The sequence below is a fragment of the Tiliqua scincoides genome, chromosome 5, assembly GCF_035046505.1.
Source record: "Tiliqua scincoides isolate rTilSci1 chromosome 5, rTilSci1.hap2, whole genome shotgun sequence".
In the NCBI taxonomy this organism is placed as follows: Eukaryota; Metazoa; Chordata; class Lepidosauria; order Squamata; family Scincidae; genus Tiliqua; species Tiliqua scincoides.
Window position 1 is genome coordinate 107903023 of NC_089825.1, and position 21220 is coordinate 107924242.

The 21220-nt window shown below is 44.6% G+C and overlaps 4 protein-coding genes across 4 annotated transcripts; all 4 read right to left on the reverse strand.

Annotated features, from left to right (window-relative positions):
- Positions 1-1242: 1242 nt before the first annotated feature.
- Positions 1243-2190, reverse strand: LOC136654247 (olfactory receptor 14I1-like). Its single transcript, XM_066631193.1, has one exon. The coding sequence runs from the start codon at positions 2188-2190 to the stop codon at positions 1243-1245; it is 948 nt and encodes a 315-aa protein (XP_066487290.1).
- A 6265-nt stretch (positions 2191-8455) lies between these two features.
- LOC136653046 (olfactory receptor 14A16-like) lies at positions 8456-9433 on the reverse strand. Its single transcript, XM_066629970.1, has one exon. It carries the CDS (start codon positions 9431-9433, stop codon positions 8456-8458), a length of 978 nt encoding a protein of 325 aa, XP_066486067.1.
- Positions 9434-16173: 6740 nt separating this feature from the next.
- LOC136653047 (olfactory receptor 14C36-like) lies at positions 16174-17112 on the reverse strand. The gene has a single exon (XM_066629971.1). The coding sequence runs from the start codon at positions 17110-17112 to the stop codon at positions 16174-16176; it is 939 nt and encodes a 312-aa protein (XP_066486068.1).
- A 1727-nt stretch (positions 17113-18839) lies between these two features.
- On the reverse strand, positions 18840-19760 carry LOC136653048 (olfactory receptor 14A16-like). Its single transcript, XM_066629972.1, has one exon. It carries the CDS (start codon positions 19758-19760, stop codon positions 18840-18842), a length of 921 nt encoding a protein of 306 aa, XP_066486069.1.
- Between the last annotated feature and the right edge of the window lie 1460 nt (positions 19761-21220).

Here is a 21220-nt window from a genome sequence, read left to right on the forward strand (position 1 = left end):
CAGCAAATCCCCCCTCTCCACGTCACTGAAATGGTCCAATGGAAAGGCAAAGGCCAATACAGTTGGTTCCAGCGGTGTCGCAGGAGTTGCCAGAACGTGACTGTGTTCAGCCATGAACTGCCTCAGGGACTCTGGCTCCGGATTTTGCCTCGAGGTTGACTCCTGAAGCCTTTTCCATAACTGGATGTAGCCACAAGGCAGTGGAGGTTTGGGATCAGAGTTTTCCTTCTCTCAGATGAGCTGCCTTCCCAGGCTGATGAGTCCCATCTACCCGGTGGCTGTTTAGTCGCCTCTTACGACAAGTACAGCCAAACTGAGGGCCTATTCTTATCCCCAGCCCCCAGGGGATAGGGGGAGTATATAGGAGGAGAAGGGGCAGTATATAAATACAGAAATGAATAAAATAAACAAAAATCAACCAAGAACACATTTTACAGCCTAATCCTACCCCCCACCAGCCTATAGGACACAGCTATGGATCAGGCTGCCCATATTATTAGTAGGGTGCTAAATTATTCATCCCTTGATAGGGAGTCATAGCAAATGAAATCATGAGAAGCTCTAGCATCATGCAGCCAGCTTACAATTTATATTTTTTAAGGAACAAAAATACCCAGACACCACATCCTATTATTAAAATACACACATTCAGTATCCATGCGTAGAGAAGTAATCCAGCAACTCTGACTCAAAGTTCACAATAATTTGCAGCTTCCATCCAACATTCATCATGCTATAAATGACCAAATTCAAAATGCAAGAGAAGCACAAAGGGAAAAGAAAAGAGACGCATGGAAAGGGGATGTAAACTGTGACTTATTCAGACCCATGAATGTCTTTGACTGACAGGCTGCCCAATCCTATCCCCTACCATATTATAGCATGCAGCTGCACCAACAGTGGCTGCCCTGCATGCTATGGTGGGGGAGGCCAATTGCACAGCCTTCAGGATATAAGTAAAATACCTTTTCACTTACCACTTGGTAGGCTGCCCAATTGCCCATGTGTCTCATTGGACCTACACCAGCCATTTTGCTGGTGTTGTCCAAGGAGAGTCAGAGCAGGGGCATTCCAGAGAGAGTGAGCAAGGATAGGAACTGGGCTCAGGTTGTAGCTGCCAGCTCTACCCCCTCCCTCCCCAACACACCCCTGGTTTCTCCAGCACATCCCATCACTCTCAACCACAGATAATTTCTAGAACATTCCCCACGATTCCAGTAAAGAACAGTTCAGTCTCAACAATCAGAGAAGAAGTCTGGAACTCCTGTTAGAATGCCTCCAATGAAATATCTTCCACAGGGCAGTATGAATCTCTTTGTTCCTCATGCTATAGATGAATGGATTCAGCATAGGAGGAAAAATGGCATATATCACAGCAAAACCAAGATCCAGATCAGATGCAGTAGTACTGGGAGGGCTTGTATACACAAACACACCAGTGAATACAAACACAGAGACAACAATGAGGTGAGGGAGGCATGTGGAGAGAGCTTTTTGACGCCCTTGTTCAGAAGGAATTCTGTACACTGCAGTGAAGATGGACACATAAGTTGCAGTGATAAAGATAAAGCATCCAAAGCCTGTACAATTACCAAGCACAAGAAACCCAATTTCAATTAGGTACAATTCAGAACAAGAGAGTCTCAGCAACTTTGGAATTTCACAGAAGAATTGATCCACAGCATTAGAGCAGAAGGTATTTGCAAAGGTACCACTAGTGTGCAATAAACCAAAGAGAAAACCAAAAATCCATGCGCTAGTTGCCATCTGAATGCAAGCTCCTTTGTTCATAATAGTTTCATACTGTAGTGGATTGCAGATGGCAACATAGCGGTCATGCGCCATTATTGTCAGGAGGGCAACGTTGGATCCTGCAAAGAACACATAGAAGAAGACCTGAGCAACACATCCAGAATAAGAAATGGTTCTGCTATCCATGAGTGAATTAGCCATAGATTTGGGTACAATGACAGAAATGGAGCCAACATCCATGAGGGCTAAGTTCATCAGGAAGAAGTACATGGGGGTGTGCAGGCGATGATCAAGGATTACTAAAGTAATGATGAGAACGTTTCCACCCGTGGCTATCGAGTACAAAGTGAGGAATGCAGAGAAGTGCAAGATCTGTAGTTCCCGGACCTCTGAGAATTCCTGGAGTAGAAAATTAGAAGTGGACGTAAGATTGGGCATTTTTTTTCTCCAGCAGGACATTACATGTGGGAGAAAGTAAGGATAGGAGTTCTATTAAAGGTGATTTTCCAGTCAATTGAAGCAGGAGTGGTTGTGTTTAGACCACTCCAGTCTATCTTCAAGATGATGAGCAGTACAGTCCCCTTGACCAGAAAATCTCTGTTGCATGGGAGGAGATGGACGATAATAACTGGAGGCCTCACCAAATCTGTTGTCATGAAACAAAATGATATTGATAATGATATTCACTGAAATGCATCAGTGTTGATAAGTGCACTCCTGCACAGACAAGCACAACACAGTGAAGCTTCCAAGTTAGGCAAGTTTGTTCATTATTTCAGTGGCATTGCTAGGAGTTATAGGGGTTGCAGGCTGCATTGGGTGACTTGCACGGGCTTGTGGGGGTATGACACCACTACTCACCAAAAATGTTTAAATCTTGGTATTTTCAAATAATATCATGTTATATATCAATTGATGTATAATTTCATGCAGAATGCAGTGCAACAAACTATGTTGAAATATCTCTATTCTATAAAAATTTATACCCAAAACCCAGTGTGGTGGGGCGATGTTATAACATCACGCCCACTACACTGGGTTTGGTGCTGTCCCACCCACTTCATGGGAAGAGGTCGATCGTAGGGGTGATGCGCTGACCTCCCTTACTGATGACACAGATTCTAGTGACATCACTGCTTTATTTTCTCCCTGATTGACCATGGCTAATCCAAAATACCTAGAGACAACATGAACTGAATGGTTTCTAGATGACGGAAAAGCAGCTCAAGTTGGTTGCAGCTCATAGGAATGAAGTAAAGTGAATCAGCAGATTTACCACCACCACCTAGAACTCCTGTATAGCAACTACACACCCACATAGCCACAAGTTGCAGTGTGGATCTGCCACAGAGCAGGAAGCAGCCTTAGGAAATTATATCACTTTGATCTTGTATAAGGGGACATGGCTTTTACTACAATGCTGAAATTCTTTTTTCCCCTCTCAATCCAAGCCCTCTCTTCCAACACAAAATCAGCAGGAATTCAGTTTTATAAAAACATAAATGAATGTGAGTAATCACTTCTGAATTTGGGACACCAAGGAGAGATGCCAATAACATAGGCATAGAAAATTGAGGGTCAGAAAAGTTTTTCCCACACTTTATGGTGGTTTGATAAGAATTTGGGGTGCCGATTCCAAAAATGGCATCCGTTTTGCACTATCACGTCTAGTTTTGGAGATATAGTATAGCCTCTTTAGTGAATGGTTCAAGCAGCTTCCTCATGAGGAAGCCATGGTGTAGGCTTCCTCATGAGGAAGCTGCTTGAACCATTCACTAAAGAGGCTATACCAGGGGTGTCAAACTCGTTTCATACAGAGGGCTGAAGTTAGCATTCAGGGCTCCAAATGAGGGCTGGAAGTGATGTCATTAAGTGACATCATTAAGAAGCTAATGGTCAGAAATTAGACCCTGTTTTCATATAGAAACTCATTAACTGCAAACGACAGAAGAGAAAGTACGCAAATCTTGATCATATTTCAAGATTTGGGAGAGCCCAATTTTCTTTGGGCTGCCATTTCAGCTATAACACCTCAGCAACTGAGAGCCTGAGGGCCAGATAAAAAGCTTCCGGGGGCTGCATCTGGCCCCCGGGCCTTATGTTTGACACCCCTGGGCTATACTATATCTCCCAAACTATGTGATAGGGCAAAACGGATGCCATTTTTGGAATCGGCACCCCAGATATACCCAGGAATTGGGGTAATGTTTAAGGAAGCAAAATGTGTGTTGGCCTGTGTAATTATCTCTATGCTACAAATCAAAGGTGAAGTTGTACATTGTATTGGATTATAGTAGGTGACATGCATTTGATCTGTTAGAATGAAACACAGTTTCTACTATGAAACTGAAACAGAACACAGAACACGGCCTTTCCCAAATTGATCGGTGCTGAATCAGAAGACGTGGCATCCACAATAGAGCAGAAATAGCAGAAATAGCAGTGAACAGCCAGGAAGGAGTAAGGTGGAATCCTCAATCCAGCCCTCTATTCCAACTACAAATCAACAGGAATTCAGTTTTAAAAATTAAAAAAAAAATGGCTAAAGGTGAACCTTCATTTGTCCTTCTTCATTTGTTCATCCTGGGAAGTATTGGGTCAATATTTATCTCTATACTACCAACCTAAAGTGAAAACTTATGCAGCCATTTATCTAAATGTCAATCATAATGCAATCATTTATATAAAGATAGAAAAATGTTGCCCATGGGCTCTTACTGGGATGAGCAAGATATGAGAGGAGCTATTCTAATGGTGGAGTCCTCTATTCCTACAGAAAAAATAGTGAGGCAAATGGACATCTGCTGTGAAGCCATTGGACAGCAGTGAAAAGAGCAACTATACTGTCAGGTGAACCCATCTGTTTCCATTTTGCATAAATTTTCCCATGTAATGTGGAGTTTCTGTCATGTTTTTTTTTAACTGAATATTTTTTATTCAGTTTTTTTAACTGAATATGTTTTTTTAACTGAATATTGTATCAGCAGTATCACAGCAATGTGATCGCAATAGGATGTTATGCTAAATGCTATTCAGAAGAGTAAAAAGATGGATGGATAGATGGATGTTTAGGTTGACAGATGGCTGAAATGTGGAAAAATTGAAGAAATATTTCCTTACCTGTTGCCTCGGTCTATCAATAGTAGGTAACACTCCTACTCCAGAATCTTTTAGGTCATTATGTTCAATATCGTTCCCTGAATCATTTTCCCTTCTTTGAAACTGGGTGCTATACGTGTAGCTCTTTGTTAATCAGAGACAGTGAAAATGTTCTGCCTATGAATGAAATTTTATTACTGTCTCCTTTGGTGTCTTTGAGACCTGCTCCCAGGAGTCCAGGGCAGGTGATCAGGGAAAAGAAACGTTCTTGAGTATTTTTTTTTCTCCTGTGATCTGATTTCCCCCCCCCCCCCCCGCTTTTCCAAATAAATTATAAGAGAGCATTGGCACGAGTAGATGGCATATGAGGACATGAAAAAAATCAATAATTGTGACAGCTAGACCTCTGTCTGTCTTGTGCTCAGGTTCATCCCCCCCTTCTGAGACGGATATGACACCACAGGCCCATAAGTCGGGACAAGTGACACAAGTTCTTCATGAAATGAGGAAATTGCTCCAATAGCAGATAAGAGTTGGAAGTCTCCAAACCATGGGATGGAGATGTGGAATCAGAAACTGCCTGTTAGAAAGTGCTGACTATACATGTATCATCCTAATGATAATCAACAAAAAATGGGAGGCATGTTATGAAATCCTTTCCAGTATGATGGGCTAATGGCTGCAGCTGCTGCTCCCTATGGCAGAGAAGAAGGAATAGGTCAAAGGATAACAGATAGGCAAATCTAGTTTGGCTTGCCTTGAGTTGAGTCATGAGTCTCCGCCCCCTTTAACTCAACTCGAAAATAAGTCCCAATGGGCGAACATTCCAAGTCACCCAGAGCAATTTGGGGACGAGTTCTGAGTCTTTTCTGTAAACAAGACAGCTGTGCATAAAGATATAGCTGCTGGTGGTGTGTTTGTGTTGCGTGTGCATCTGATGTCCCCATCCCATCTGAAAACAAGGAGGGAAGGGGTGGGATGGACTGCAGTAGCGGCAAGAGGGAGGAGGGTCACATGCAGCAGCTGGGAGGCTTAACAGGATGACCCAATCCTTGGCAGCTCTACTCAGAAGCCCCACTTTGGCCATACATTTAATGAGCTGCTGGAGCTATGCCATGAATTTCTCCTGGATGGCTAGGAACTGCCTCCGTCTGCCTTCTCCCCTCAATCGTCCAGGGGGAGAAAACCTTCATCCAATGATCATCGGTTCCTTCAGAAATGGACAAGACAACTCGCTTGCACCTCCTTCCCGCCCGCCTCCTGCTTGATGCAAAACCAAAACATTAGTCCTTCCCTGCCTCCTGGCTGAAACTGCTGCTTGCCCAGTCTGAATGATAGCCCCATGAGGCCTTTCACACGGTGAAAAGGGTAAGCCAGCACACCCAGACACAGACAGACTTGAGTCTGCATGTGTGGGGACTCAGTTCCGTGCCAGTGGCCTGAGACTTGAGTCAGTGCCGGAGTCATTGGCGCAGGTCACTTGAGTGTACACAAGTCAGCAAAAAACATGTGTTTTTGCGACTTGGACTTGAGTCACCTGACTCGAATTCCCATCCCTGGTGCACACTGCATTCTGTGGCAGGAGCAGTCTTGGAGGACCCCACAAGAGAATTTCCTTATCATGTGGAAAGCCTCCACTTCCAATATGAGTGTCCTCCGTTCTGCACCAGCTATTTTGTGGGCGTAGAACTGAAGAGAGTAAGGGAGAGGGGTGGCATAGGGGAGAGTTGCACATGAGTGCCATTGATACCACCCCTCTTTCCCATGTTCTATCTCCTTCCCCACCTCATCCCCACCCATAAACACTACATTCCTCCCCAGACGCACTCTCTCTCACACACACACACACCCAAAAAGAAATAAAAGCAGGAAATTTGGGATCTATTTTCAGGCCAGAGTCTACTGATGGTCAGTGAGTGGAACTAAAATCTCTGAGACCCAGGAACACCTCTGTTCACCTGTAGAACATGAACATGCAAAAACAACTCAGCAGTTCTGGTGACAGTTAGAATTTGCCTATATAGCACTTCGATTTGACTCTTTAAGGCTGAGGTATTCAATCTGTGGGTCCCGCCTTCCTAGTGAGGCATTGCTACCCTCCAGGGGCATCGTGAGGCATCTGGGGAGAGAGGTGGCCATAGCTGCTCAGGTCAGCTGCAGGTGCTGCCTGCTGACTTGCTGCTTTTCTACAGCTGTGAAGGCAGTGTGAGGTGGGGAGGGTGTGTGAAAGGGGGGGGAGAGAAGGCTTGCTGGGCAGTAGCAGAGGTGCTGCATCTCATCAGCACAGGGCATGCTCCTGGCAGGCTTCAAACTGGGAGGGAAGAGCAAGTACAAGCAGCTCATCACTTTCCTCTGCTTGGGAAGGAAGGAGCCAGCCTGCTCTTAGGGAGGGGGAGGGGTTCCAAATGCCCCAGCCTGCATTCCTCCGTCTTGCCTGGGGGAATAGGGGTGGCATCTGCATGTTGGGTGTATGTGTGTGAGCAGCCCCCATCTACATTTGGGGTGAGTGGTAATCTTGCTCAGTGTGGCTGCAATCCTACCCGCACTTTCCTGGGAGTAAGCCACATTGACTCAAATGGAACTTACTTCTGAGTAGACCTACATAGGCTTGGGGTCTGTGTCAGCTTAACCAAGGATACTCGCTTTTCTCTTTTTCCTCCGCCTTCAAAAAAGAAAAAAAAAGCCACTCTTGATGGCTTTGTCTCCAAAAATTGATTAAAATACCCATTCCTTTTCAGCCATCCCCCTTTTTCCTCCTGCCTCCTTTTTTGGAGGGGCAGGGGCGGGTACTCTGTTGGCTGCTATTGTAAGACAAAAGGCACAATCCTAGCTAGGTCTACTCAGAAGTAAGTCCTATTGTGTTCAATGGAACTTACTCTCAGGACAGTGAGGTTAGGATTGCAGCCAAACAGTCTCTGGGTCTCATTTTGCATCAGTTTGGAATTAGCAGATACACACAAAACAAAGTCTTCCTCTCCCCCAGCAAATTCATCACTTCCCCCCTCCCTTTCCAAGACCCTCCAGGTGTGCTGCTAACAAACTCAGGGCACAATCCTAAGCAGGTCTACTCAGAAGTAAGTCCTATTTTGTTCAGAGGGGCTTACTCTCAGGTAAGTGTGGTTAGGATTGCAGCCTCAGAGTGCTGGCAGCTGTTTTTTTTGTTTCTAGTGTATAATTATAACACCTTCATCCCCATTTTGGGAGTAACTGAGATGAGGAGGTGTAATGGGGAGCCGTGGCCTATGGCCACAAGGACCAGGGGAGCTGCGAGCTGGAAAAGTTCAAGAACCACTGCTTTAAGGGTTGGGGACAGGGAGATTGCCACAATGCAATCCCCAGGATTGTGCTGCTACTGGAGAAGGGGGGGGGGTGTTTCTGGTGTACCTGAAGCCAGGGACAGGGTCTGGGGATTCTGGGGAGCCCTGTGGACACCTCCATGAGGTTCCCCAAACCTGAAAAATAAAAATAAAATTGTGACAGAAAGTCACTTACAGTTCTGTAGTCGGAAACCAGAAGTTACATTCTAAGGCAGAAAATCATGATTGGAAGTATTTCAAAGACAATAGGAGTTGGCTAAGGAATGTTTATTCATGTGGAATCCACACTACTGTAGAAGAGTAGAGAAAGCATTCTTGGAATTGTTCTTTAACCCTAAGATTTTTGATAGAGCAACCTTGATGTCCTTGTTTCTCATGCTGTAGATGACTGGATTCAGGATGGGTGGAGCTGTGGAATATATTACAGTAAATGCAACATCCAGAGCAGATGGGGTATTAGAGGTGGGTCTCAAGTAGGCAATGCATCCACCGAATACAAATGTGGAGAAGACTCCAAGGTGTGGAAGGCAAGTGGAGAAGGCCTTTTGCCTTCCCTGGACAGAGGGGATTCTCAGCACTGCACTGAAGATCTGCACATAAGTTACAATGACAAAGATAAAGCACCCAAAGACTATACTTATACTGGATATAAGAACTCCCAATTCAACTAGATACCAGTCTGAGCATAAGAGCTTCAGTAGGTTTGGGATGTCACAGTAGAACTGATTCACATTATTAAAGCAAAAGGGACCTGCAAAGGTACCACTCGCATGTATCACACCATAGAAAAGACCAATTATCCATACACTGGCAACCATTTGAAGGCAGGCTTGCCTGTTCATCACTATCTCATACTGCAATGGATTGCAAATGGCAGCATACCGATCATAGGCCATCACTGTGAGCAGGAAAAAGTCAGAACCTACAAAGAACACAAAAAAGAGAATCTGGGCCATGCAGCCAGAATAAGAGATGCGCCTGGTATTCATGAGGAAATTGGCCATGGATTTGGGGATAATGACTGAAATGGAAGCCAGGTCAAACATGGCCAGGTTCATCAGGAAAAAGTACATGGGGGTGTGCAGATGGTGGTCCAAAGCTACTGCAGAGATGATGAGAAGGTTCCCTGATATAGCCAGGAGGTACAAAACCAGGAACAGAAGGAAGTACAGAACTGGCAGTTCCAGAATCTCAGAAAAATCCAGAAGCATAAACTCAGATATGTGGGTCTTATTATCCATCTTGGAATCATTACTTAGAAACATGGTGCCTATGGAAGACAAGAGTAGGGCAATTATTTACACTACACTTTAATTTAGTAACACACTTTCATTTACTTTTGAAATGGTTGGGCTGGATTGCAATTTGCCAATCAAATCTATCCACCACAGATTGCCAGATTAGATGGGATTGTTCAACTGGAGATGCAGCCAGAGTTTAGTATTTTGTATACCAAAGGTCTCGGGTTCAACGTCTGGTATTTCCAGAGGGTTCTTTTTTAAAACAAACAAAAAACATGTAAAACATGCACACATGGGGAGAAACAGTGATGTGTAGGGATCCTGTGTACTGGTCAGGTGTGCAGCAGTATAATTTTCCAGAGAAAGGAAAAAGGAAGAAAGGGTGGATAAGATTGCAGCCTAAGGGCCCAATCCAGAAGAATGTGTGCTGGCTCACTGCCAGCATGCACTTGCAACCTGCCATAAGGCATGCTTGTGGCAGTTAGTGCTGGACCAGTGTGTTAGTTAGTCAGTGTGGCAGTTAGTTAGTTAGTCAGTTAGTTAGTCAGTTAGTCAGTGGCAGTTAGTCAGTCAGTGTGGCAGTTAGTGCTGGACCAGTTAGTGCTGGACCAGGCAGCTGGACCAGTTAGTGCTGGACCAGGGCCAGCACCTGCTGGAGGCCTGCGCAATGCCACCCGGAGCTCTGTGCACACGCCAGGCAGCAGAGAGGTAAATTGGGACAGGGAGAAGGGCATTCATGGCAGGGGAGGGTGGGGGTATGTGTGACAGGGAAGGGAGCATGACTGGAGGGGGCAGAACCAGAAGAGATCAGCTCCTCCAGATCCAAAGCCCTGCGTTGGGCCTCCTGGCACAAGATGGGGCTCCTTTACTCTGCGCCAGCTAAATTGCTGGTGCAGAGTTGAGTAGCCCCATTGCTGGGGCTTACCTGGGGAAGAGGATGAATGTCCCTTTCTTACAAGGAGGTGTTCGGAGCCACCTGAGACTGCCTGGCACCCATAGGATGCAGCGGCAGCCATTTTCGTGTTGCTGCAGCCTTGGGCACCTGGCAGATCAGGTTTGGGCTGTAAGTGTCATACGAGGGGTGCCAAATATTTATGGGCTCTGGGTGCCAAATGATCTTCATACACCACCAACAAATACACTTAATTGATGTCTCAAGACTGTGAAAGATAAGAGCTGGATCAACTGATTTTGGAGGAGTTGAGATATCAGTTAAGGGAGTTTGGCAAAGGAAGCACATGGCTGACCCAGTTCTCCTCTAAAAATGCTGCAAAAATAGAACAAAATCCATGCACATGCACTCCCAAAACCAAACACTCACAGTCAAAGAAGGTCAGAAATGCTAAACCAAAGACCCACCAACTCCCCACTATTTTTCCTTGTCTATCTATTCCATAAGACATTGGTATTCAAACTGGGGTGTCGCGATGCCCCAGCCTGAGGGTCCTGGTCCCTTTCCCCTTAAGGGGCGGGGGCAGCCAGGAGGCAGGGAGGAGGCAGCAGCATGATCCCCAGGATTGCACCGCTCAGAGAGGCTGCAGGGGCTTGGTGCACTTGCTCAAGCCCCCTGCAGCCACCTGGGGGTGCGGGGTGACCTGTGCGACCTTTGGCAGGGTTCCCTGGGTCAGGGAAGGTGACAGCAGAGCGATCGCGCCCTGCTCTGCTAAACCGGAAGCGGTGCGCGATCGCTCCACTTCTCCTTTTGACCGGGCTGCAGGGACTGGGGTGCACCCTCCAGTCCCTGCAGCAGCCGTCCCTGGCTGCAGGGAGCCAGGCACAAGCACCAGCTCCAGAGCGCGATCGCCCCACTCTCACTTTCCCTGACCCGGGGAGCCCTGCAGGTGGGGAGAAACAACCCACCTAGCCATTCCAAGCTCTATGTCTAGTAAGAACTTACCGTTTTTCTCCATGGAGGTGTCGGTCAGCTTTTGAGCCCAATTGTATGCATGTCTACTCAGAAGTAAATCCTATTATAATCAATGAAGCTTACTCCCAGGTAAGTGAGGATAGGATTACAGACTTTGATTCACTTTCCACTCCAGTTCCTTCAAATCATTATGTATCTGCCTAGCCTGTTGTTTCAGGTCTTCTAGCATTTTCCCCCATGGAAAGTCTGTTGCCACTGACACTAGGGAATTTCTACCATGGAGAATTGACTTGTCATGTTCCCTAAAATCTAGTCTCAAGACATCAAACTCAACAACATAATACTAGATTAAAGAGAAAATGTTAACTTGAGAGACTACACAAAATTCACAGAGATCTCATAGCAATGATGTCTTCCTGTGCTGATCCAGAATGTGATTTTTAGGTGTACTTCAACAGGTCTCACTTTTTCTGAATTTGAGAATATGTTTGATCTCTATTAATATGCACCAGCACAATGTTTGGTCAATCACTTATTTTGATGATATTACTTTGTGATGAGTATTTGATGAGAGTATACTTCAAGGATCCAGAGCCTTTGTCTTTAGCACTCTTTGGTTTCTTTGGCAGCTTCCTTATGAAAGGACATTAAATAAAGATATCAGGGATATTTCAGAATTCAATGAGATGTGTGGAATTTAGGAATGTTACCAAATTCCACTCTTAGGGTAATTTTATGACAGAATGCAAGGTTCCAGACCCCTCCACTCATACCCCCCAAAGGAATGGATTTTTTCAGAAATGGAGCTGTGTACACTCTGGGCCTCAGAGCACAATCCAGGAGCACTCTTGGGCTGGTGCAAGTCCCTTGCACAGGCCTGAAGGTATCACAAAAGTGCTGCAATGATTTGGGATTTGGGAGGCTGAATCCGGCCCTGCTGCACTGGCAAAATGGTGAGTTCACACCTGCTGAGTCAGGCTGGTGCAGGGATCTGGAGAGAGTGGGAGGAGGGCATTCTGGGGTGGGGGAGGGAAGGCAGCAAGCAGGCAGTAGGAAGACCAGGACTGGGAGGGGGTGGGACCAAGATCCAGCACTTAAGCCAGAACCTAAACCCCCTCCCGGCCAGCCTGGCCTTACACCAGGCCACTCAGATCTGTGCCAGATCTTTAGGTGGCATGGATCTGAGTAGCCCCCTAGGGACAGCTGCCGTGCGATACAGGGTAAGGAGGAGGATGCAGGGTAAGGAGTGATGCTCTGGATGCTCTGGATGCTCCAGGGCAGGTTAGGATTGGGCTGTTATGTACATTTGTCTAGAAACATGAATTTAGATTAGGGGTGACCATCCTTACAACATTAGAGCTCCTGGACCTTTAACAATTGTGTAGAGGAGGAAATTTCTGCAGGTGCAGCTTGTCATCTGTGAGAGATATCTATCCATCTCTAGTAGAATTCCCCTGAGAAGTTTTGCTAGATTCACAGCACATTGTAATGCATGTCTACTCAGAAGAACATCCCATTGTGCTCACTCATTGTGCTCACTCATCCCATTGGGCTTACTCCCAGAAAAGTATGCATGGGTGTGCAGCCTATGCATGCCTAAGATGTAAACCACATGTGTTCAATGGGATTTACTCCCATGTCCCTGTATTCAGGACTGCAGTCTTATTGAAGGTATTTTAGCTTTCCTTGAAATCCCTTTCATTATTTGAACAATGAAGAACAGGAGGAAGAATGGAGTTGGTGAAACTTTGCGGCAATGTAGACCTGTGAGACACTGATCTCCACCTACCAAACTATCTTGATGGTCTCTTCAAAACTGGTTTCACTACTGTATAAATTCCAGTGAATTTGCCTTGAATTCCCTGCTCTATGGACCACTCTGTGGACTAGATGACATACAGGTTATACCCTCCTGGGAAACAATAGAGCATGCTGAGTAATTTCTGCTGTTACTTTTATAACCACAAAAGGAGAAGGATATCAGTGCTCGTCCTTTTACTTTGTTGGGTGTTAATACAAAATATATACTAATATATTCATACAAGTAAATACCTTATGAGAGGTGGCACTACTAGCTTTTTACACTACTTTAGGATCTGGTAACACATCATTTCCACACCCCAGAATAGAGACACAAGCCACAGGAAATGGGCCTGATTCTGGGTCAAAACTTTATTTACATACATGTTTGATCTGCAACTTAACACTTCAATGCAGCTTTCTTCATCTAGATGTAACTTTCTTCATCCAGGCATACATACCAAGTTAAAGCAAACTCTTTTGAAACCACTTAAGAATAGGAAAAATAGAACAAAGAGAAGGAGAGACATATAAGTTCAGAGATAGTTATCTTTCACACAGTAAATGCTATGTGTACAGTACAATTAGGAATTGCAATTTGAAATGAAGTGAAATTAATTCCTGTGAATTAATCATGAACATCAGCATATAGGTGTACTTCCTACCAATTTGAGAGCTAGGAAACAGTGTATCCTGCATTCAATTTTTGAGCAGAGGACTTCATCTGTGTTATGTGAAAATTCCCCTTTTTGCCTTTTAGCTGTGATTTTCTCTCTCTATATCTGGTTGTGTTATTATGGACTATAATATCATGCAAGCTAAACTGTTCTCCCAGCATACAGGCCACATTTCCAGGACTCTGGTCAAGCCACAAGCTCATGGTTACACAACCACACACACACCCCCGGCCACAGTCACACATTAAGTCTTGCATCTTAATCCAATCACTGTTTAAGTGTCTCCTATGCAAATTGTACCTACACAGAAACTCATGGTTACACAACACCCCCCCCCCCCCACAGTCACACGGGAGGAAGTCTTGTGTTTTAATCCAATCACTGTTTAAGCATCTCCTACATTACTGCATGCAAACTTGAACTGCCTTCTTGTATTGCTGAGTCATTGTATTGTTTCCACTCTGTCTTTGTTAAGTTCCCCCTTTTAGGAAGCCAACCATTGACCCCATTGAATTTTGCTGATAACTGATCCCCATTCAAATGTATACATACTCGAAGCACCCAGCCTTGTGCTAGCAATCAAGCTATCATCCAGCTCAGCACTGTCTCCCAACCCCTTTTAAGAGAGGGCTTCCTCTCACATGCTCTCTCTCTCTCCAAGGACCAACACATTTGTGTTGTGTCAGAGGGTCCTCTCCACATGATTCTTCCCCCCTCTCCAACTGGCTCTACAAGAACAGGTAACTATCTTTGCACCTGGAACTCTTTCCCTTCTCCCCCCCCCTTTTCCTCTCCTTCTCTCCCCATCTTTAGTTAGCAGCTGGGGTTGGCAAAGCAGGGACCCCTAAAGTCCTTCCCTACACCTCCCTTCCTTTTTCTGATTTCCTCAGATGCACCAAATACTCTTCACATGCAACCACCATGAAAGCTAGGTACCAAGAAATATATTTCTCCATGTGCATTATGTTTACCTTTGTTCTTTTGCAATAAACCATAATCTTTTATTGAAAGTTATCTTTCTCTCAATCTCCTCTTTAAGCAAAAGGGAATTTCTCTGCATTACACCATCTTGTTATCCAGCCTACGTTCCTAATGTTCCAATAAGGGCAGTATAATAATTCCCCTAAACAGAACAGCCCTTTTGGTAACATCTGGACCGAAACCATCAATCCAGAGCTGGCTTTAATGTTCAAAAGTCTGAAATTGTAGTTGGATAATTCGGTGGCAAAGACAGGGTTGAAAGAATTCAATTCCTTTCACATTTCTTTGCCTCTGACTCCTATGTTCTGTAGTGGCAGCATGACTCATCTTACAACCCAGTCTCATCCTTCCCCTTCAGGTCTAGCCACACCAAAAAAAGGGTGTGCTGCATCCAGGAGGGGGAATCCATTGGTTTTGGAGGGGATAGGGGGTTTAAATCTCCTTACTTCACTGGTCTGAGACTGTCAAAACTGTCCAAGCAGCATGCAGAGGGGGCTTCTGAGAAAGAAAGAAAGAAAGAAAGAAAGAAAGAAAGAAAGAAAGAAAGAAAGAAAGAAAGAAAGAAAGAAAGAAAGAAAGATGGCTACTAATGGAGACTTTTGTTCCTAGAATGCTGCCCAAAATGTATAGTGTCACTCCTGCAGTAGAAAAGTGTGGCCTGGGAGATACTTAAAACAGAAAGTTGCAATTGCGGATGCTTACCTGCTATGGAGCCTCACGCAACTTTCTTCAGTATTCTGAAAGCCCGACGGAAACCAGAAGTACTGCTAAAGATGCTCTGGAGGCTGCAGAAGGCTTTCGGAGGACCGAAGAACCACAGCGTGGGGCTCTGCCTGCCCTTGGAACAGCTCCAGAGGACAGGTGGAGGCGGTGCAGCATGGTGGTGCTGCCCAATGGGGCCTGCAGGTGTGCCGCTTGGGGCTTTTGCCTGCCCTGCCACTGGATGGAAAGGAAAAAACCTCTGTCTTCCCCTTGAGAGAATTTTACTGATCCTTTTTTCCCCTAATCCTTGGTTCATGTTGGAGTCACTATTTGATTGAGATCAATAAGGTAATCACTGACCCAAAGCATAGTTCAAGTTGTATATTCAAACCAGGTAGAATTTGATCATGCAGAATTGACCAACAAATTTACACTGAAATTTAGCAACAGAGAATTAGGGCTGCCACTGCACAGCAATCCACAGGAGTGTGTCTGTGTGAAGGGACTGAGATCAGCCCAGGTCAGAATACATTTTGATGGTATCAATTTATTCCATTACAAATTAAAGGAACTGGACCAAGTCTTGTCTAAAGCAAAACGTATTGGCAAGGCAGCTAGAGAATTAAAAAGGGCAGCCTGAGTGATATCAGATGTATTTTACAATACCCAAATGCACGGGGGTAAGCATTATCTATTTACATGGTCAAAACGCATCAACCTGACCACCACAGAGCAATTCAAGGGGTGCTCTTCAAAGAGCACCAAACATGCAACAGCTTCCACAGGGCCACCTGGAGCTGCTTATTTCTCAAGCTATATATTACTGGATTCATCAGAGAAGGAATTATAGCATACAAAGTGGTGAAGACCAGATCCCAGGTGGATGAAGCACTAGTGGGAAGTCTCATATAGGCAAAGCTTCCAGTGAACACAAACACAGAGACAACAATGAGGTGGGGCAGGCAAGTGGAGAAGGCTTTTTGCTTTGCCTGCACCGAAGGGTTTCTCAGCACTGTAATAAAGATGTGCACGTAGGTTATGACAAGGAAAATGAAGCAACCTGCCGAGAGGCTTAAGGCAAGATCAAGAAGCATAACTTCAACTAGATACAGTTCTGAGCAGGTGATCTTTAGTAACACAGGCAGTTCACAAAAGAATTGACTGATGACATTAGAACAGAAAGGGATGGAAAATATGCTACTTGTGTGTATCACAGCATACAGAAGACCAGTGATCCAGGCACTGACAGCCATCTGAATGCAGGCTTTTCTGTTCATAATGGTCTCGTACCGAAGTGGATTGCAGATGGCAACATACCTATCATGTGCCATTATTGTGAGGAGAACAAAGTCAGATACTGCAAAGAACAAATAGAAGAAGACTTGAGCCACACACCCCAAATAAGAGATGGACCTGCTGTTCATTATGGAATTTGCCATGGATTTGGGCATTGTGACAGAAATGGTGCCCACGTTCATCAGGGCTAAGTTCATCAGGAAGAAATACATGGGAGTGTGCAGGTGATGGTCAAAAGCTACCGCAGCAATGATGAGTAAATTCCCAGTTATAGTTATCAGATACAATGCTAGAAATACAATGAAATGCAAGATCTGTAGTTCTTGGACCTCTGAGAATTCAAGTAGCAAAAAATCAAGCTTCAAGCTGAGATTGTACATCTCTCTCCTTAAAGTAGAGGTGGTTGAATCTCCAGTATTCCTTTCCTACTGAACTTCACGGTTTCTTTTTACTTCCATTTTCTCTTCCATTAAAAATCCCCATCATGGGAAATATTTAAATCCAAGTATTTGCACACATTTCTTTCCCAAACAACTGATGTGTCAAGACAGGTCACAGTCTACAATGAAATATCTGTCTGCTGCGCAGGTACAGAATGTCCCTCAAATGGTAGATACATTTTCTCTGAGCTGCATCAGGTCATTCTGCACAGCTGAGCATGAATGTACATTCTCCATTTTGAAACTGCAGATCCATGTGCAACTGGTATCTACAGAAAGCACTCTCTTACATGGGGAGGAGGTGCTTTATTGATGTCTATTCTCATGTCTTGGGACATTCACTCCCAAGATACTATTCCTGTTGATCTAAACAAAAGGGGATGCAATACACGTTCCAAGTCTGCATCACTGCTTCTATTACCCTTTTGAATCAACAGGTAGCCCAATCCTATTCTGCACTGGAACGCACTGTATCCAGCACTGTTGGGACTGGATGCAACCGGACTGGATGCAACCGAGGTCAAGGGGAATCAACTCCCCATCCCCCAGGTAACATGGCAGCAGCCCAAATGGGGCTACTTGGATCTGTGACTCCTAAAGAGGTGGCGCAGATCTGAGCAGGCCAGCACAAGGCCAGGCTGCCTGGGAAAGGGAATAGGATCCAGCCTAAGTGCCAGATCCTGGCTCCACCCCCCACCCAGGCCCTTTTCACTTAATGGCCCGCTTGCCACCCACCCACCCCCTGCAGTGCCTCCCCTACCCTCCCCAGATCCCTGAGCCAGCCTCCTGACTTACCCAGTGGTACAGAAGTGCCTTACAGCTCTTTTGCGACACCTGGAGTCTGGCACAGGGGACTTGAGCCAGCCTGGGGGGCCTAAGATAAAGAGCAGAGTCATGGAATGAGCAGAGTCATGAAAGTCATTGTCAACTTGTTACAAGATCTCAATTTATCATTATCTCTTCTTCCTTCTACAGGTAGCACATAGCTGAGTATCAAGAACAAAATGCTTCACAGGAACTCTATATTCATGTTTGCGCTCTTGGAAAAGTCAGAGAACCAAGAGCTACAGACCTAACATTTTCTGTATTCCTAGCAATACATTTTACAGCAATGACAGGGAATCTTCTTTGTTATCATTGCATATTGCATATCACCTGTACAACCCTATTTACTTTTTCCTAATGAACTTGGCCATACTGAACCTTGGCACCATTACTGTCATATATACCCAAGTTAATGACAAATTCTCTCTCAAGTAGCAGACTGATACCTTATTCTATTTGTTTTGCTAATGTCTCCTTCATTTTCTTTGCAGGATCAGATATTTCCTCTGAACAAGAGGGCTGGTACCTCTTTCTTTCTTTCTTTCTTTCTTTCTTTCTTTCTTTCTTTCTTTCTTTCTTTCTTTCTTTCTTTCTTTCTTTCTTTCTTTCTTTCTTTCTTTCTTTAAGAAAACCAATAATTTATTGTGCAATCCTAGGCATGTCTACTTCAAAAGGGAGTCCCAATGAGTTCAATAGGACTTACAGATTAGACAGAAGAGAACTGCAGCCTTAAAAAAGATAACCATTCTATGTTGCTAATATAGAATAGATCCTAGTTTCAAAATTATATACCTACTGAATTTACTAAATTATAAAATAATAATTGACACTTGATGCTTGAGTCATAATCTTGATTTCAAAAGTTTGAACAGTGCAGATCTAATCTCCTGGTTTCTCATGCTGTAGATCATTGGATTCATCATGGGAGGCAACATGGAATATAGTACAGCAATCAGCATAACCAGATCTTTGGGGGCATTGCGGGTCGGGCACAAGTAGGCAAGAGTTCCTGTGCAGATGAACAAGGAGACAACAATGAGGTGGGGCAAGCAGGTAGACAGAGCTTTCTTCCTTCCCTGCACAGAAGGAATTCTCAGTACATTGCTGAAGATCTGAACATAAGAGTAGATGATAAAGACAAAGCAACCAAAGGCTACACATGCAATAAATACAATGACTCCAAGTTCTGCCATATATCTGTCATTGCAAGAGAGTCTGAGCAATTGTGGTATTTCACAGAAAAACTGGTTAATCGCATTGGAGCAGAAGGTCATTGAAAAGGTGCCCCCAGTGTGCAGGATGGCACAGAAAAGTCCAGAAGCCCATGCACTGGCTGCCATTTGGATGCAGGCTCCCATGTTCACCACCATCTCATACCGTAATGGACTGCATACGGCAACATACCGATCATAAGCCATGACTGTGAGGAGGAAAAGATCAGTCACTGCAAAGAACATGAGAAAGAAGACTTGGGAGACACATTCTGGATAGGAGATGAGTCTGGTATTCATGAGGGAATTGCTCATGGCTTTGGGGATGTTGACCGAGATGTTGCCAATGTCTGCAATGGATAGATTCACCAAGAAAAAATACATAGGAGTGTGGAGTTGGCGGCTGACAGCCACAAGAATGATTATGAGAAGATTTCCCATGATGGTTGCCAGGTAAGTCAAAAGGAAGACCATGAAGTGTAAAATCTGCAACTCCCGAATGTCAGAGAATCCCAGAAGAAGGAAAAGAGTTTCAGTGGTTTGGTTGGGCATTTTATGTCCTGTTGAATAGAAAATGCTTTGTGATGGCAGCATGACCTGATGACATCTGTACATTGGGAACTATGAATGGAATTTAACAATATATGATATATTGATTTGCATGGAGTCAGCTTGCACATTTAGCTGCAATTAAGGTGTTAAGTAATAAATAAAGTTTGTGCTACAGATATGTGAATCAGCCTAAGCCAGAGGTGTCAAACAAGGCCAGCGGGCCAAAAACAACCCTCAGAAGCAATTTATATGGCCCCTGTGATATTTGGGCTCTTTCATATATTGGAAATATGAACTAGATTTGCACTTTTTCTCTTTTGTCATTTGCATTCAAATTTCTATGTGAGAATAAAGTGTTTATTTTAGTTCAACATCTGCTTAATAATGTCACTTCCAGACCTCAGAAGGCACCAAGAGTGCTAACTTTGGCCCTCTGTATGAAACAAGTTTGACACCCCTGGCCTATGCTTTGGGATTCAAAAGGAACAGATGAAAATAACAAATAAATGTGTGTTGTTGTTTTTTAACAATCCTACCCTTTCCTCTCCCCGCCAGTGCAGCCATGCCAAAAACGCATGCATATTGTGTTGGCAGGAAGGCCTTGGAAGAAAAAGATGATTTAAATCCCCTTTTATCTCCATAAGCTTCCTGCCCCACAATGAGTCACCTTGGACCTCCGACAGTGTTTTCGCTGGCAGAAGTCCAAGTATAGAAAGAGCCAGGGGTAACAAAAATGGAGGCTTGGATCTGGCTACTGGATCCTATCCTACTGGATTCACCCACCCCCTCCTGGATCCACCCCCTCCTGCTAGATCCACCATTCCTCCAGCCTCCCTGCCCACAGTCCTCCCCCTCCTGGCCCAGTTTTGCCCCCTCCCTGCCCCACTTCTTCCCTCCCCCCTGCTCCCTCCCACCCGTGCTGGCTTACCTGCTCCAGAGGGCAATAACTCAAGCTAGGAAAACACGGGCACGAAAGCCAAGGCCTTCCCGCTTGCACTCCAGAAGCGCATGCTGCCAGAATGCACTTTATGGCTGTCTTACGGTAGCCACCGCTGGTGGAACACTAGCCCATCTTGTATGACCCACAGCAGTAGCACTATTAGGTTACACTGAGAAGAAGAGGGAAATCATTGTGGGAGAGTTTGTTCTTTAAACAAGAAAACAGGTGTGACATGAGAATTTAAAGGAAGGAAATAATGAAATACATTATTGGAAGTAGAAGAGAGCAGGTAGAAATAAGCAACAGCCGACTGGAAGTTATGGTACATGATAAGATGCCATGCTTTATACTATATACAATGTGGAAACAGATGGCTTTAATACACATCTAGGATTACTGTCTGGCATGTTGAAAATACAACTGGGGGACAGGGTAATGTTAAATTTAATTACCATAAAGCAAGTTGCCATAAAATGAAGGAATTCCTTTGTTCACAGAGTGAGACAGTAAGTCCAAATCT

Bases quoted from the DNA above. Each gene is read 5' to 3' on its own strand.
- LOC136654247 (XM_066631193.1), bottom strand. From the start codon at position 2,190: ATGCCCAATCTTACGTCCACTTCTAATTTTCTACTCCAGGAATTCTCA.
- LOC136653046 (XM_066629970.1), bottom strand. From the start codon at position 9,433: ATGTTTCTAAGTAATGATTCCAAGATGGATAATAAGACCCACATATCT.
- LOC136653047 (XM_066629971.1), bottom strand. From the start codon at position 17,112: ATGTACAATCTCAGCTTGAAGCTTGATTTTTTGCTACTTGAATTCTCA.
- LOC136653048 (XM_066629972.1), bottom strand. From the start codon at position 19,760: ATGCCCAACCAAACCACTGAAACTCTTTTCCTTCTTCTGGGATTCTCT.